Below are 17,907 nucleotides of genomic sequence, written 5' to 3'. Positions count from 1 at the left end.
CTAGGTCTGTGCCTCCTATGTGAGAGATGTTATCCATGGTTATTCCCTCCATTGACTAATAATAATTGAGCTCCCAATAAATGCAAACACACTGCTAAGATTAGGAGATACAAAATTGGGTGAAGGTAGACACTGCCTTTGACCTCAGGGTGCTTACCATTTCTTTTGGAAGGGAGACATAAATACTCAGCTTTGCCCTTCACCTATGGGACCATAACCACATTAATGGTCATTTCAGAACTATCCTACCCAGCATTGCCACAACCTGCCATCTCCCATATGATCCCATCTCACGTGATGTTATTAATTACTTTTATTCGACGGGGCGCAGTGGCTCACGCCTGTAATCCCAGCACTTTGGGAGGCCAAGGCGGGTGGATCACATGAGGTCAGGCATTCGAGACCAGCCCAGCCAACATGGTGAAACCCCGTCTCTACTAAAAATACAAAAAAAAATTGCCGGGTGTTGTGCCACGCACCTGTTATCCCAGCTACTCAGGAGGCTGAGGCAGGAGAATCGTTGAAACCCAGGAGGCAGAGGTTTCAGTGAGCTGAGATTGAACCACTGCACTCCAGCCTGTGCGACAGAGAGAGACTCCATCTCAAAAAAAAATTACTTTTATTCACAACTTAGAACCCTATGCGTTTTTGTTTAATAAGCACATATGTTTTGCTTAACATGAGCTAGACATTGTTCTAACCAGGTCACAAGCATTAACTCATTGGGTCCTTATAGCAGTCTTATGAGGCACAGTGAGGCTAATTAACTCTCCCAAGCACACACAGCCACAAGGGGCAGAGAGAGGATTCATGCCCAGACAGTTTTGCTCTAGAGTCTGTGCTCATAACCACTGTGCCATGCTGCCTTGAACTATCAGAAATGACCTCATTTGTGGATTTATTGTTCATATGTTAACTCTCTCCCTGTGTACCATATTTCAGCTCTGTGAAGTCAGAGGGCCTTGCGTGTTTAATTCACAGCTGTAACCCTAGTGCCTCGCATAGCTGTGCTCAATAGACAAGTCATACGCTGCATAATGATACCTTAGTCAATAATGGACCACATACACTTAGTGGTCGCATGAGATTATAGTATTACGTATTTACTGTACTTTTTCTGTTTCAATATGTTTAGGTGCACAAATACTTCCCAGTGTGTCACAGTTTCCCCAAGTGTTCAATGTAGTTGCACACTGTGCAGGTTAGTGGCCTAGGAACAATAGGCTATACCATACAGCCTAGGTGTGTAGTAGGCTATACCATCTATGATGTTCACACAACCATCATATCGTCTAACGATGCATTTCTCAGAACATTTCCTCCCCCTTGAGTGACACATGACCATATGTGTTAAATCAATGAAAGCATGACGATATACCCAAGTAAGTATATAATTACAAACCCTGCTAAATGCTATGAAAAAAAAAAAAAAGGCAGTAGTGTAAAAGGTTTTAATAGGGGAATTAATTTAGTTTGAGAATCAGAAAAAGCTAAAAATTATTATTTCAATTACCCTCATTCTAAAATCTTAATAGCTGTGACTCTAGCTAAGAGAGAAAAAAATGCTATCTACACTGAATACACTTTTCATAATGATAAATATTTTCCCCTATCAGTGAAATGCAACTGAAAATTATGACTGCATTTAACTTTAATTCTTTTGAATAGATGAGTCCAAAATCTCATTTCTATTCCCCAAAATAAATATAAGCAATGATACAGTTGAGCTGTGTCTCTACGCAAACTCTTTTTTTTTTTTTTTTTTTTGAGACAGAGTCTCTGCCGCCTGGGCTGGAGTGCAGTGGCCGGATCTCAGCTCACTGCAAGCTCCGCCTCCCGGGTTCACGCCATTCTCCTGCCTCAGCCTCCCGAGTAGCTGGGACTACAGGCGCCCGCCACCTCGCCCGGCTAGTTTTTTTGTATTTTTTAGTAGAGACGGGGTTTCACCGTGTTAGCCAGGATGGTCTCGATCTCCTGACCTCGTGATCCGCCCGTCTCGGCCTCCCAAAGTGCTGGGATTACAGGCTTGAGCCATCTACGCAAACTCTTATCTTGAATTGTAATCCTCATAATCCCCACGTCAAGGGTGGAACCAGGTGGAGATAACTGGATCATTGGGGCAGTTTCCTCCATGCTGTTCTCGTGATACTGAGTGAGTCTCACGAGATCTGATGATTTTATAAGCATCTGGCATTTCCCCAGCTCGCACGCATTCTCCTGGTACCCTGTGAAGAGGTGCCCTCTGCCATGATTGTAAGTTTCCTGAGGCCTCCCCAGCCATGCAGAACCATGAGTCAATTCAACCTCTTTTCTTTTTTCTTTTTTTTTTTTTTTTTTTTTTTTTGAGACGGAGTCTCGCTCTGCCGCCCAGGCTGGAGTGCAGTGGCCGGATCTCAGCTCACTGCAAGCTCCGCCTCCCGGGTTCCCGCCATTCTCCTGTCTCAGCCTCCCCAGTAGCTGGGACTACAGGCGCCCGCCACCTCGCCCGGCTAGTTTTTTGTATTTTTTTTAGTAGAGACGGGGTTTCACCATGTTAGCCAGGATGGTCTCGATCTCCCGACCTCGTGATCCGCCCGTCTCGGCCTCCCAAAGTGCTGGGATTACAGGCTTGAGCCACCGCGCCCGGCCTCAACCTCTTTTCTTTATAAATTACCCAGTCTCGGGTATTTCTTCATAGCAGTGTGAGAACGGACTAATATAAGCAATTTGTTCTGATCTCAGCTGATGATAATACAGCCATGGGCAACTTGCCAGGCCTCTGCACCTTCGTATCGCATGTAGTTTCGTTTGGTTTTGATTTCTTTCTCTCTTCCTCTCCATTATAGGAGCAATGGGTAACCAAATGAGCGTTCCCCAAAGAGTTGAAGACCAAGAGAATGAACCAGAAGCAGAGATTTACAAGGTAGTGTAGTAACCATTAAAGGGGCATCAGCAGAAAAAAAAAAAAAAAAAAAAAGGAACTTCCTGTATTTGACAAGTGTGTTGACTAAAAAGTCCTGGCTGCTGATTGATTGTGTCTGTGTGTGCAAGACAGTGGAGTGAGGATAACCTAAAAGGTGTCAGAATCCGCATATTAAACTCGTGCTCCACCCCTGACTTGACAAGTGTCCATTTGAGCCTGGGGTGCCCTCCGTGCGAGGGGTCAGAGCTTCCTGTGAGGGTGGGATAACCTGAGCTGAGGCACCATTGTGTGCGCTCATAATAACTGGAGTCCACTCTTGGAGTGAGTTATTTTGGTTCTCCGAGGTGTGATAGAAAGCTGGGGAGCTTCTAGAAACACAGCCTTTAAGTTAAGTTTAATTTTTGTGAGACATCCTTGTATCTTCGAGGTTCTTCCTTGAGTTCTGATTTTGCCCCCCAAGATTTGTCTCACAATGTCACGTGGTCTGTTTCAGGACAACGCGTCTGCTCAGAACGGGGTTCCGGTGGTGATGTCGACCCACACAGTTCAGCACTTCGAGGAAGGTCGGTGGGAAGGGCACTCTGGGAAGGGCAGCTATCCTCTCATGGGGAAGGAGGGTCTGCAGGTGCTGTTTATGGTGGAAAAAAAAAAAATGAGAGGGTTGAAGCCGCAGGTTCACTTTGAAAACACTTGCATTTGTTCCTTGGGCTACCATGCACGGGTGGCTTACACAACAGAAATGTATTGTCTCACAGTGCTGAAGGCCAAAAGTTCAAAATAAAGTTCTCAGCAGCAGTGGTTCCTTCTGAGGATCATCAGGGAGAACATGTTCCATGCCACTCTCATTGGCTTGTGGATGGCCATCTTCTCCCTGCATTTTCATGCCATCTTCCCTCTATGCACATCTAAATTTCCCCTTCATCATATGAAAACAGTCATGCTGGATTAGGGCCCACTCTAATAACCTCATCTTAACTTGATCATCTGCAAAGATTCTGTTTCCAAATAAGGCCACATTCACAGGGGGTTAGGACTTCAGCAACTTTTGGGGCGATATGATTCAGCCATAACAATGGATCTCTTCTGAGCTTCTGACAGCTGGGGGAGACTGAGGAGTTACAGCAGATAAGATAAAAGCAATAGAGTGAAAACATGAAGATTGGCAGGCCTAGGTTGCAATCCCTGCCCTGCAGATGACTGGCCGTGTGACCTGGCACAAGACATCCGCTTTTCTCAGCCTCAGTTTTCTCATCTGTAAAATGAGGATAAAAGTACCTACCTCAGAGAATTGCTATGAGGATTAAAGGAGGTTGTTTATTAAACATTTAACATGGTCCCCAGCGATATTTCATATATTCCTTTCCCCAAAATGTGCACAGCCTCTGCCACTATCAGCACTTATGAATTCCTCTGAAACTGGTAAATTATACAAGACAGCAGAGTTTTGTCCACATGAGGGCAGTGTTAAAACTGAGGCATATATTTATCTATTTGAGTTTATCCTGGAGTATAAGACTATATATTCAATGTTTTCAGAGTGGTCAGGTTCTACTATGTGACAGATACATATAAATTATATAAGAAGAGCTAGTACAGCCCAGTAGTTGAGGGTAAGAACTCTGCAATCAGACTGCTGGCTTTGCCACCTACTAGCTGTGTGACCTTGAGCAAGTTACATAACCTCTCTGAACCTCTGGCTCCTCATCCATACAGCGGAAGTAATAACAGTACCTATAGCATAAGCATCTGATATAACAAAAGCACATTCTACAGTGCCTGACAGATAATAAGTGCTTCTATCATTATCATATTATGGTTATGGGTGTTTTCATTCACATAAAAGATTGTGCGCTTCGGTTTCCTTTCCTGAGTAATGAAGGAGGTATATTATAGCATTGGTTCCAAAGGTTTTAGAATTTCCTGGGGGAATGTATTAAAATTTCCGTGCCCTAGTCTCATCCCATAGCTGCTATTCAGAACACTCTAAGGTTGGGGACTGAGAATCTGAACTATTAGGGGCTCTGTAGAAGGTTCTTTTTAAAAAAATTTCATAGCTTTAGGGTAAAAGTGGTTTTTGGTTACATGGATGTGATTATATAGTGGCAAAGTCTGGGCTTTTAATGTACCTGTTACCCCAGTAGTGTACATTGTACCCAATAGGTAATTTTCAACCCTCATTCTACTCCCACCCTCCCTTCTTTGGAGTCTCCAATGTCCATTATACTACCCTATGACCCTGTATACACATAGCTTAGCTCCCACTTGTAAGTGAGAACATGCAGCATTTGGTTTCTGTTCTTAAGTTGCTTCACTTAGAATAATGGCCTCCATTTCCATCCAAGTTGCTTCAAAAGACATTATTTTGTTATTTTTATGGCTGAGTAGTATTCCATGAGGGGTGTGTGTGTATATTTTATATATATATAATATATATATAACATATATATATATATATATATATAATATATATATATATATATAAAATCAACACATCCCTCACCATACATAGCTACTTTTTTGTTTTTGTTGTAGGGTGTGGTGAGGACCCTTACGATATACTCTTAGCAAATTTCAAGTGAGCAAAACAGTATTATTAACTTATATTTACCATGCAACTTATTCATCTTATGAGTGAAAGTATGTACCCTTTGACCAAAATTTTCCCTGGACCTCAGCCCCTGGTAATCACCATTTACTCTCTGCTTCTATGAATTCAACTTTTTTAGATTCCACATGTAAGTGAGATCATATAGTATTTGCCTTTCTGTGTCTAGCTCCTTTCACTTATCATAAAGTCCTCCAGGTTCAAGTTGCAAATGCCAATATTTCCTTCTTTTGTATGACTGAATATTCCATTGTGTGTGTGTATATTTATACACATGTATATGTGTGTGTCCATATATATATTTTATTTATCCATTCATCCACTGATGGACACATAGGTCGTTCCCATATCTTGGCTATTGTGAATAATGCTGCAATGAACTTGGGACTACAGCTACCCTGCCTTCATTTTTTTAGATATATACCCAGAGGTGGATTGCTGAATCATATGGTAGTTGATATGGTTTTGCTCTGTGTCCCCACCCAAATCTCATTTTTAATTGCACTCCCATAATTCCTATGTGTTGTGGGAGGGACCCAGTGGGAGATAATTTGAATCATGGGGGCAGTTTCCCCCATACTGTTCTCATGGTAGTGAATAAGTCTCATGAGATCGGATGGTTTTATCAGGGGCTTCCACTTTTGCATCTTCCTCATTTTCTCTTGCCACCGCCATGTAAGAAGTGCCTTTCACCTCCCACCATGATTCTGAGGCCTCCCCAGTCATGTGGATCTGTAAGTCCAATTCAACCTGTTTTTCTTCCCAGTCTCGGATATGTCTTTATCAGCAGTGTGAAAACAGACTGATATAGTAGTTTTATTTTTTAACTTTCTTAGGAACATCCATACTATTTCCCATAATGACTATGCCAGTTTACATTCTCATTTTGGCCCAATTTTTAATCGGGTTGTTTTCAATTATCCTCTTATATTTAATATGGAGTGCCAGGGCAGGGAATGAATAGGGAAAAATTGTTGGGATTGAGAAAGCCTGTCTCTCTACCCTTCTGTCTATCCTCCATCTCACTCTCTCTTTTCTTTCCTCTCTCACCTGTAATAAATTTATGTTTTATATATGTGTGTATATATATGCATGTGTATTAACATATATGAGCTATACATATGCATAGGTATAGCTCATATATGTGTATATCTCACATATGTATATGCACATATTTGAGATATACATATATGTATGCATATTTCATATATACGTATGTATATCACAAAGATGTTCCCGAAAGGAGGGACACAGGTAAGAGAAACCGAGGACAACAGTCTGAAATAGCAGTTGCTGTGTGAACACCTACACATGACAAGGGAAAAGAAACACACATTTACGAGTCATGGGTTATTTGTACCTCGCCCTCATACCTGGCAGTCTTGCTTTCAACATCCTCAGCTACCACTGGAGAATTTGTAAAGAGTCCCAGTTAATCCCAAGGTAGCAATTTTGCCTGTTATTCATTTACATCTTCAACCTGTGCAACTTGCTTTAGAGTGCTTACCCCTTTTAAGCTTATTATTGTCCTCATGCTGTTTTCCTAAGATTATTAGCTAAGTTATAATTTTCAGTGCAGTTTTAAGGAGTATAAAAGTGGAATTCTGAGTGATCTTTTTTTTATCTTTCAGAGAGAATTCTTTGACCATGTCTTTTGATGCACATTTCTATTGATCTCTGTTGGTGTATACATATATGTATATAGATATAGAAAAGTCATTGGAAAAATATGTAAATAGAAATCTAGGTGACTGTTGGGTTTCTTTTTATCTATACTTTTCCTATTTAAAAAAATTGCAATTAAAACAGTTCATTGGTGATACAGTTTGGTTGTGTCCCCACCCAAATCTCATCTTGAACTGTAGCTCCCATAATCCCCACGTGTCATGGGAGGGACACAGTGGGAGGTAATTGAATCATAGGGGCGTGTTTTTCCCATGCTGTTCTCATGATAGTGAATAAGTCTCACAAGATTTGATGGTTTTATAAATGGGAGTTCTTCTGCTTATGCTCCCTTGCCTGCTGCCATGTAAGATATCCCTTTGCTCTTCCTTTGTCATCTGCCATGATTGTGAGATCTCCCCAGCCATATGGAGCTGTGAGTCCACTAAACCTCTTTCCTTTATAAATCTTGGGTATGTCTTCATTAATAGCATGAGAACAGACTAATACAATTGGCATCCAATAATATTTGCTATGAAGGCTTATTTAGAAGCAGCAATGGTACAGTGGCTAACCAAACAGCCAAAGAGGCTGGGATGCTACATTTGAATCATGGCTCCAATAAGTGAACTTGGGCAGGTTTCTGAACTTCTTTGTTCTGTCATCTGTAAAATGGGAATTATAATAATGATAAGAGCAAGCTTCTAAGTTGTTGTATGGTTTAAATAAGTTGATACTCTTAAACTCTCAGAACAGTGTCTGGCATGTGGTAAATACATTAGGAAAGTTATTCTGTCTTAGATTTAATGTCAATTGACTTAAAGACTGCCATTGCTGTTTGAAGTTAACTGTATTATTTCTTCCTAACATATCTTTTGGAACTTTAAAATCAAAAGTTAAAACTAGTCTTTCCGATATCCCTTATGCTTTGTAAGTCTTTTATTTGTCTTCAGATACAATGTGAGAGATATCAATCAGGGAAAATACCTCTTTTAAACTAAAACATGAAATTACATTCTGTACCCTCCTAGAAAGAAATGTATCGTGTAGAGTGCTTTTTCTTAGTAAGAGCAAGCCATCATGGGAATTTGATATCAAACATTAAGTAATACAATCCACGTGGATTAGAGATCTTTCTTGAAAGCTTGGGATTATTGTTCATCTTAAGTAATGATATATTGAAAAATCAAAATGTCTCAGTTTTTGCTTATGTTCTATTTCTAGCTTAACTCACCAATTTTAGATGTTATTTGAGTGTCCCGTTTTGAAGTAGGTTGTCAACGATGTTAAAGCAGCATACCATGTGATTTACCTGCAATGCCACTAAGACCAACATATTTGCTTGCAAACTTTGGGTGAGAGGCTTATGTGCTTGTTCTGCTAAAATACAATTGTTTAAATTAGTATCTTCAATTTGTCTCTATCCTTTTCAAATAGTTTTTTTGTTTGAATCCAAAAATATCTGGATAATTATTTGTATTAGAGCAAAATATCTATCATTAGAAAAACGGTTAATCCAATTAGGGTATATCCATACAATGGTCTCGTGATCTGTTTGTGCTGCTGTAACAAAATACCATAGACCGGATAATTTATAAAGAGTAGAAATTTATTTCTCTTAGTTCTAAAGGCTGGGAAGTCCAAGATCAAAGCACCAGCAGGTTCAGTGTCTGGTGAGGGCCCTGTTCTATACTTCCAATATGGCACCTTGTTGCTGTGCCCACCAGAGTGGAGGAATGCTGTGTCCTCATACAGCAGAAGCAACAGAAGGGCATGAAAGGGACTAGCTAGTTCCCTCAGGTCCTTTTATAAAGTCTATAATTCCATTTATGTGGTCTTTGCCCTCTAAACTTAATCACCTCCTTAAGGCCCCACCTCTTAATATGATCACATGGTAATTAAGTTTCAACATATGAATTTTGGGGGACACATTCAGGCTATAGCAGATGGTATACTCCTTAGCAATAAATAAGAAGGAACTACCGATCAATGCAACAGCATGGATGAATCTCAAAATTATTATACTGAGAAAAAGAAGCCAGACACAAAAGGCAACATACTATATGATTCCATGTATATAACATTCTAGAAAGGGCACAAATGTAGTGATAGAAAGTAGATCAGTGGTTGCCAGGGGCTGGGGCTGGTTGAGGCAGTCACTGCAGAGGGACATCAGGAAACTTTGGAATGATGGAGAAGCTTTATATCTTCATCATGATGGAGGTTACATGACTGCATATTTTGTCAAAATGCACTGAATTGTGCTATTAAAGTTGGTGGATTTTATTGTATGTAAATTATACTTCAATCAGATAAATCTGATTTTTGTAAATGCTGTTAAGGTACAATGAAGTTTTTTAAAAATCAGCATAGTTGGCCAAGCGCAGTGGGTCACGCCTGTAATCCCAGCACTTTGGGAGGCCAAGACGGGTGGATCACCTGAGGTCGGGAGTTCGAGACCAGCCTGGTCAACATGGGGAAACCCCATCTCTACTAAAAATGCAAAAATTAGCTGGGCGTGGTGACACACGTCTGTAATCCCAGATACTCAGGGGGCTGAGGAAGGAGAATCTTTCTTGAACCTGGGGAGGTGGATGTTGCAGTGAGCTGAGATCGTGCCACTACACTCCAGAGTAAAAGACAGAGAGAGAATCCATCTCAACAACAACAACAAAAAAATCAGCATAGTCAAAAGCAGCTCACATCAACTAAAGAAAAAAAATAAATTCAATAAAGAATGGGGGAAAAGATCACTTGCTATGTTAAAAGGGTGTCTTCTGCTCAACCAGTTCCTTTACTTCCTCTGAATTCATCACTGGGGGCAGGAGGAGTCTGCACAAAAGAAAGTAATGTGATGGGGAGGTGTTTTGTGAAGAGATGACACCTCTTAGCTATTCTGTCAGCCCATTCCTCCCATATACTGCCCAGGAGAGGGAGACCTCAGGAGACTGTCACCTGATACCTATTGACCTCCCCCTAGTAAGTGTGGTATGTGAATTTATTGCATCTCATTGAATCAGACAACTTCAAGTAGGACCACACCTCGCAGTTGAGCACATCACCTTCCTGTGGCGTGCAGAGATCCCCGGTTTTGTTCACATGCAAACTTTGGTGGATTGTGAAGGAGAAACTCAATCTCCCATGTCTCAGAGATCAGGCAGTTAGAAAGGACAGAACATTTAGTCCCACACGCCACTGTCAGGCCGGACCAAATTAATCATCCTAGAAAGAGAATACTCTGTTCCATTTAGTGAAACTTTACCACGGACGTGCCACAACCCCTATTAATATGCAACAATCACTTTCCCACCAGTAAGAAAGGAGAATGACGGCTGCTCCTTACCTTTTTCACTCAAAAGCTAAAAAGAGAAGAGAAAGCCTAAGCCTAGAGATTCTGGGAAGGAAATACCTAAAAAGGCTTTTTACCACCTTAAGAATATAGTTGTTTTCTATTTGTTTCTTTGCAAAAGACCCCCCTGAAGAGACAGATGGCCAGTATTAGCATAAAACCAAGCTCTGTGAGAGCACAGCTAATGCTGCTGTGATATAATTAACGTTTTGTTCTTCAATAACAAAAACATAGTTTTTAAAGGCACATATGTTTTCAAGGGGGATCCCAGAGTCATCTTCTCACTCAAGCAGAGCTGAGGTGTTGGGGAGGGATGCAAGAGGAGGCAGAGTGTGGATGGCCAGGGCAAAGAAGGCAAGTGGGCAAGTGGGGATGACACGCTGGCCTCACAGGTGACATCCAGGACTAGACAAGGTAATGCATTAAGAGCTAAGCGAATCCTATTCATGAAATTGTAATATCACTGACGTGTATCTGTGTATCTGTGTACTATATCTGTGCTCTGTACATAAAAGGAATCAGTTTTGTTCATCCTCCCCCACAGAACCAATTTTCGCCCCCTCGGGATAAATACCATCCCCACTGAGACTGCATACACTAGGGAGAGCAACTTATGAGATTTCTTCGTATATGAGACCACAGAGTATCATAGCTAAGAGTCCAGCACACGGCACGGTGCCCCTCCTCCCATCAAATGCTCATGTCTAATCTTCAGCACCTATGAGTATGTGACCTTACATGGCAAAAGGACTTTGCAGATGTGACTAAGGAATGTGAGATGATGATATTATCCTGGATTATCCAGGTGGACTCAATGTGATCATAAGGGTCTTCGTAAGAGGGAGGTAGAAGGGTTGGAGTAGGAAAAGGTGTGATTATGGGAGCAGATGTCACAGACAGAGAGAGACTTAAAGATGCTACACTGCTGGCCTGGAAGCTGGAGGATGCAGCCACAAGCCAAGGAATGTAGGTGACCTCTGGATACTAGAGAAGAGAAGGAAATAGATTCTCCCCTACAGCCTCTAGACGCTGACCCATTTTTGACCTACAACCTTCAGAAGCATAATATATTTGTGCTGGGGCATTTGGGGTAATTTGTTACAGCAATCGGAAATGGAACTATATCCTCTCAAGCATAGGACTCTAACAGACCCGGGCATAGGTTTTGGCTCTGCCACTCACTAGCTGTACAACCTTGGCAAGGAAGTTGTATTCTGAGTCTTATCTGTAAAATTGGAATAATAGTATGAACTTTGTAGGGGAGCTCTAAAAACAGCAGCTGGCACAAGATAAATGTGCTGAAATAAAGGATTCTGGGCAAAACCAAAAGTAGAGGCTATTGGGGTGGGTGCAGTGGTTCCAGCCTAAAATCCCAGCACTTTGGGAGGCTGAAGTGGGAGGACTGCTTGAGTCCAAGACTTTGAGTTCAGCCTGGGCAACAGAGAGACCCCATCTCTATTTAAAAAAAAAAAAAAAAGTAGAGGCTATTCTCATACTTATTCTTTACCGTTGGCTTTCCCTGACATATCACCTGATCAGATTTTCCCACCTGCATGTTATTTTTGCCTAAAACTTCATAGATCTTTGGAGAAATAAAAATGCTGATTTTTGCCCTTCTTTGATTCCTTTCTAGCAAATTTGTGACATTAGTTCTCAGACTTCACTGCTGATGTATGTCAGAGACTAAGACATGCCTTCTCTGCCAGGACACATCATTTTCCAGAAACAGAAGGAATGTTTGACCTGGATAAGAGGTTTCTAAAATTAGTATCTTCCTTTTTGCTCCTAGTCATTGTTCCTAAAAAGAATTGACTAATTTTGCTTTAAAAAAAAAAAAAAAGGTGTTAAGTGGAATCATTTTATTGGATTGAAAATTCTAACTTGAGCAAAGTGCTCCTGCCAATAACATAATGAGTGAGAAGAGAAGCATTTGCCAATATCAATGCCTGGGCAAAGTGCAATGGGAGACCCAATGCCAAAAAGCATAGCTCCCTGATGTAGTAAAAAATACAGGCAACAGCACTTGTCTGGAAGGGAGCAAATACATGTGTTCTCCTAGTGTCCACTATTTCCCTCCAATTGGTCTTATTTTTTATCTGTTTCTAAACTCAGGTAAAAGTCCCTGAGAGCAGGGTGCTTGCCATCCTTTTTTGTTATGAGGGTCCCAGAGCTCAGCACAAGGCCTGAGATACACTAAAGACTTAGAAATGGTTGATGAATGAACAGTGGCATATTAAGCCAGTGGAAGCAGAGGAACAAAATAATAAGGCCGAAGGGCAAGTTCCCAGACTCTGCTGCACTCAGCTTCAAGGAATGCAACGCTGGCTAAGTAAATATCACTTTTAATTTGAGCAAGAAGTCTGGAGGTGGCAGTTCTAAATTTGGTGCAGCAGTCTGACAGCCTCATCAAAACACCAAGTACATGAGCCAATTGTGTCACTCCTGCTCACAAGATGGCTGTCGCAGAACCAAACATCACATCTCTACATCATGGGATCCAAAAGCAGGAGAGGAAAGGCCAAACTTTGCCACCATTTTTTTTTCTCCTTGTATTATGAGAGGAAGGAGGATCTTTCCGCGAAGCCTCTGCCCCCATGTAGGCATCCTCTTATTGGCCAGAGCTATATCACGTGGCCCATACCAGCTGCATGGGATGCAGGGAATCAAGCATCTCCCTGAGATGCAGGCGAATAATAATAATAATACATGGTTGGGGCTGGAGAGGATTGGCTATTGGGCAGGCCACAAGCAGTGTCTGCCAGAGGTGATTCCAAAGAATTATTAGAATTGAGCAAAGGAATGTAGTTCATATCCTTACTCTGGCCTTTCAAAAGACGTTAAGGAGATCTAACTCACGTCCTAAACACCACTTTTCTCTCTCCTCCTACCACATTGCTATGTGTCTCTCACTCAAAAGGCTCCCTATCCTCAACTCTCCACCTTGAATCTCTGCAAGACACCCCATCCTCATGAGGCAGGGGAATAGGGTCTGGAGGCAGGGAAGCTAAGGACTTCCTAGAACTAAGTCATGCAGAAAACCCTCAACTTTCTATGCCCGACTGTGGGCGTAACTCCACTTCAGCTGTGGCAGGAAATATCCTCTTCATTTGCATAGGGTGTACACCAAGTAAATAACTTTGTAACTTTACTTCATCCTCTTCATTTACATAGAGCATACACCAAGTAACCAATGGGAAACTGCTAGAGGGTATTTAAACTCCAGAAAATTCTGTAACCAGCACTCTTAAGCCACTTGCTCGAACCTGCTCCCACTCTGTGGAGTGTACTTTAATTTCTATAAATCTGTGCTTTCATTGCTTTGTGCATTTTGTCCAATTTTTTTTGTTCAAAACACCAAGAACCTGGACGACTCTCCACTGATAACACTCACAGGCACTCTCCTCTCTTCTTTCCCTCCATTGCACTGTATCACCACTCAGTCTAAAGTAATAACAGAGAGTTCTGAACACTGGCTCTCCCCAATGGCCCAACAGCTCTTTGTGCCTCTGTCTTCCTTGGGAGTGAGCAAGAGCCCTGGGGAAATCTCATCCTTCCCAAACTCAGTGCTTTTTCTCACCAAAAAGCCTAGTGGAGAATTCCTGTTAGATAAAATTGTCTTCCCTATTGCATTATTGTGGTTGATAGTCTCCAAAGATGCACACACACACACAACCCACCACCCAATAAGCCATGCTTCCTGGTATTCACACCCCTGTGTAGTTCCCTCTGGGCTGGTCCTATATAACCAACAGTATGTAGTAGAAGGTATGACACAGGACTTTCAAGAAGCCTTTTAAGAAGACTTGGAGTTTCTGCCTTGTCTCTTGCAACACTAGCTCTGGGAAAGGCTAGACACAATGTCAGAAGTTCTACCCTGAGATTGCCACGCTGTGAGATAGCCCAAGCTAGTCACATGAAGAAGCCATGAGGCAAGAGAGAGGTGCCCAGCCAGTCCCCAAATATTCCAGCCATCCCAGTCCAGGAACAAGACCTGTGGGTAAAGAAAACATCACGGGCATTTCAGCTAATAGATGCCGTATGAGGAAGGACCATGGAAACCAGCCCATAGCCGGAACTAAAGCTCCAGACATATGTCCGTGTGTGAGCCGTCCTAGCCATCTTCATCCTTTCAAGGCACCCCAGCTGTGGCTCCATCATAGAGCAAAGATAAGCTGATCCTATCGTCTCTGCCTGAATTCTTTTTTTTTTTTTTTTTTTTTTTTGAGACAGAATCTCACTCTGTCACCCTGGCTGGAGTAGAGTGGCACGATCTTGGCTTGCTGCAATGTCCATCTCCCAGATTCAAGTGGTTCTCCTGCCTCAGTCTCTCGAGTAGCTGGGATTACAAGCACGTACCACTATGCCTGGCTAATTTTTGTATTTTTAGTAGAGACAGGTTTTCACCATGTTGGCCAGGCTGCTCTGGAACTACTTAACTTCAGGTGATCTGCCCACCTCAGCCTCCCAAAGTGCTGGAACTACAGGTGTGAGCCACTGCACCTGGTGTCTGCCTGAATTCTTTTTTGTTTTGTTTTTTTGTTTTTTGGAGATGGAGTCTCACACTGTCCACTGGGCTGGAGTGCAGTGGCATGATCTTAGCTCACTGCAACTTCCACCTACCGGCTTCAAGTGATTCTCCTGCCTCAGCCTCCCAAGTAGCTGGGATTACAGGCACCTGCCACCATGCCCAGCTAATTTTTTGTATTTTTAGTAGAGACAGGGTTCCACTATGTTGGCCAGGCTGGTCTCAAACTCCTGACCTCATGATCCGCCCACCTCAGTCTCCCGAAGGGCTAGGATTATAGACATGAGCCACCACGCCTGGCCCTGAATTCTTAATGCATGGAATCATGAGCTAATAAAATGGTGGTTAAGTCATTCATTTTGGGGATGCTTGTTACACAGCCATAGATAACTGAAATAACTATTAGTATGCATTTTAATTCTTTGTATTTTATTTTTACATGCATATATACTTACATAAATACTAATTAACATATATGAATAAATGCAATAATATTTTCTGTTATATTGTTTTGGTGAAACCTTTCTTTCTCTTTTTCTTATTGGCTCCTTCCTCATCTCGCATCTTCCCTACCCCCTCCAAGGACACCCAAGCTAACAACCTAATATTTCTTCTTTCATATTTTTCTCTTTGTTCTATACTTTGTAAAAGACAAATCTGAGACACAATAAAATTTCGAAGAGTTTATCTGAATAGAGGCAATTCATTAATTTGAGAAAACAAAACCAAAAGGGTTTAGTGTTTTGATGACAAAGCATCACATGCAAGAATGTAGGGAAAATCCCGAAGTATAATATAACATTTTTTTGATTTGTTACAATTACACAGTTGCCTTGTTTGATCATCTCATTGGAAAGTGCCCAGTTATATAATTTTAAATTTGTTGACTGTTTCTGATTGGTTGAGCTCAAGTTCTGTTTTTCTTTAGCATAGGCATTTACAAGAAACAGTTCGAGTTGTTTTGCTTAGGTTTGCAAATCAAGCAAGGTTTAGATCACTTATATGGTCTAATAGGCTTTGTCTGCTCAGGGATTCTTCAGGTCTGGTCTTTATTTTAATTTACTTTAACAATCCCCATACAGACATTTCCCAGCACATCCATTAATAGTGTTATTTTTTCACTGTAATAATCTTCCCCATCTCACTTAACAATATTTGGAAATCCCTCCAGATTCAACTGGTATAACTTTAATCCATTTTTTTTAAAGCTACAATGTACTTCAAGGTATAGACATACTATAATTCATTCAGCCATTATGCTAATGTTGGGCATTCAGTTTTTTTCTTATTTTTCTCTGACAATTTTTACCTGGGCGTGAATTTTTTTTGTTTTGTTTGTTTGTTTGTTTGTTTGTTTTTGTTTTTGTTTTAGATGAGGTCTTGCTCTGTCACCCAGCTGGAGTGCAGTGGCATGATGATGGCTCACTGCAGCCTTGACCTCCAGGGCTCAAGGAATCCTCTTGCCTCAGCCTCCTGTGTAACTGGGATCACAGGCACACACCACCACACCTGGATAATTTTTTAATTTTTTTGTAAATTATTTTCTGTAAATTATTTTTCTGTTATCCAGGCTGGTCTCAAACTCCTGGGCTCAAGTGACCCTCCCTCTTTGGCCTCCCACATTGCTGGGATTAGAGGCGTGAGTCACAGCACTCCGCTGGCATAAGTATTTTTAAACTCCTAATGTTTATCCAATATTAAAAGTTATTTGGAATACGCTTAGAAAATTTCTTGTTTTCTTTTTTTTTTTTTTTGAGACAGAGTCTCCTTCTGCCGCCCAAGCTGGAGTGCAGTGGCGCAATCTCAGCTCACTGCAACCTCCACCTTCCGGGTTCAAGCGATTGTCATGCCTCAGCCTCCCTGGTAGCTGAGATTACAGGCGCGCGCCACCGCGTCTGGCTAATTTTTGTATTTTTAGTAGAGATAGGGTTTCACTATGTTGGCCAGGCTGGTCTCAAACTCCTGACCTCAGGTAATCCACCAACACTGGCCTTCCAAAGTGCTGGGATTATAGGCATGAGCCACCACGCCCAGGCGGAAAATTTCTTATTCGCATTTTTCAGAAATAAAACATTGACATTTCTGTTTTAAATTTTTAAGGATTTTTTTGTACTTCCCGTGACTGATACTCTGGACACAACTTACTGTTTCATGGCTCATACAGTCTGATTTTGTTAACTGCCATGCAACTGCTGCTTGAGTAATACACAACTTTCTCTTTGCCTCTTCGGACCGAGAAGAAGACGAGGCAGCACACTTGGGCTCGAAAGGTAAAAACATTGGCAACGTTTCAGGATCACTTGTCTCTGTCTTGGAGAATAGACCAAGAGAGAGAGGAGAGACCAAGAGACAACATGGAAAAAAAAACATGAAAAGAGAAACAGCATTGACAAATAACAGCTGCACTCAGTTCTCTTCCTCAAGGTGCATTTTAACCAGATCTTGAAATCGAATAAACACACCTACAATTCTAATCCTAGAGTGGACATTTTTTTAAAAATCTGCTTTTCGTATCCTTTTACCACACCAAAAAGAACTTAACGAACAATATTCATTTAACAAAAATAAAAATAATCAGTGAGACCAAAGAAATGGTAAGGTGCCCTCCAAGTTTCTGGACGCTTATCAATGAAAGCACATACTGTATCAGTGGGTAGGATCTGTTACATGCAAAGCGTACCTCAAAGAGCAAATGTTTCTGGGAACAAGAACTGAAAAATGTAAGCAGAGCCTGCCTCCATGTGTGGGTAAAATAGCAGAGCCCAATAGCAGTGATTCTCGGAGTTGTCCCTGGGCCAGCAGCATCACATCACCTGGGAACCTGCTAGATGTGCAGTTTCTGCAGCTGGAGCCCAGACCTCCTG

General features: G+C 41.6%; 1 protein-coding gene across 6 annotated transcripts in view; it reads left to right on the top strand.

Annotated features, from left to right (window-relative positions):
• The window catches only part of BCAS1 (brain enriched myelin associated protein 1), a 126,739-nt gene that overhangs the window by 10,047 nt on the left and 98,785 nt on the right, over positions 1 to 17,907 (top strand). For all 6 annotated transcript variants that reach the window (XM_077952007.1, XM_077952006.1, XM_015148753.3 and 3 more), the window contains exons 2-3: positions 2,826 to 2,902; positions 3,396 to 3,465. In XM_077952007.1, the coding sequence (XP_077808133.1) occupies positions 2,831 to 2,902; positions 3,396 to 3,465 (142 nt within the window). In that variant the 5' untranslated portion in view covers positions 2,826 to 2,830. The remainder of the gene's footprint in view (positions 1 to 2,825; positions 2,903 to 3,395; positions 3,466 to 17,907) is intronic.

The sequence above is a fragment of the Macaca mulatta genome, chromosome 10 (assembly GCF_049350105.2).
Source record: "Macaca mulatta isolate MMU2019108-1 chromosome 10, T2T-MMU8v2.0, whole genome shotgun sequence".
Classification (NCBI taxonomy): domain Eukaryota; kingdom Metazoa; phylum Chordata; class Mammalia; order Primates; family Cercopithecidae; genus Macaca; species Macaca mulatta.
This window is presented reverse-complemented; position numbering and strand designations above follow the sequence as displayed.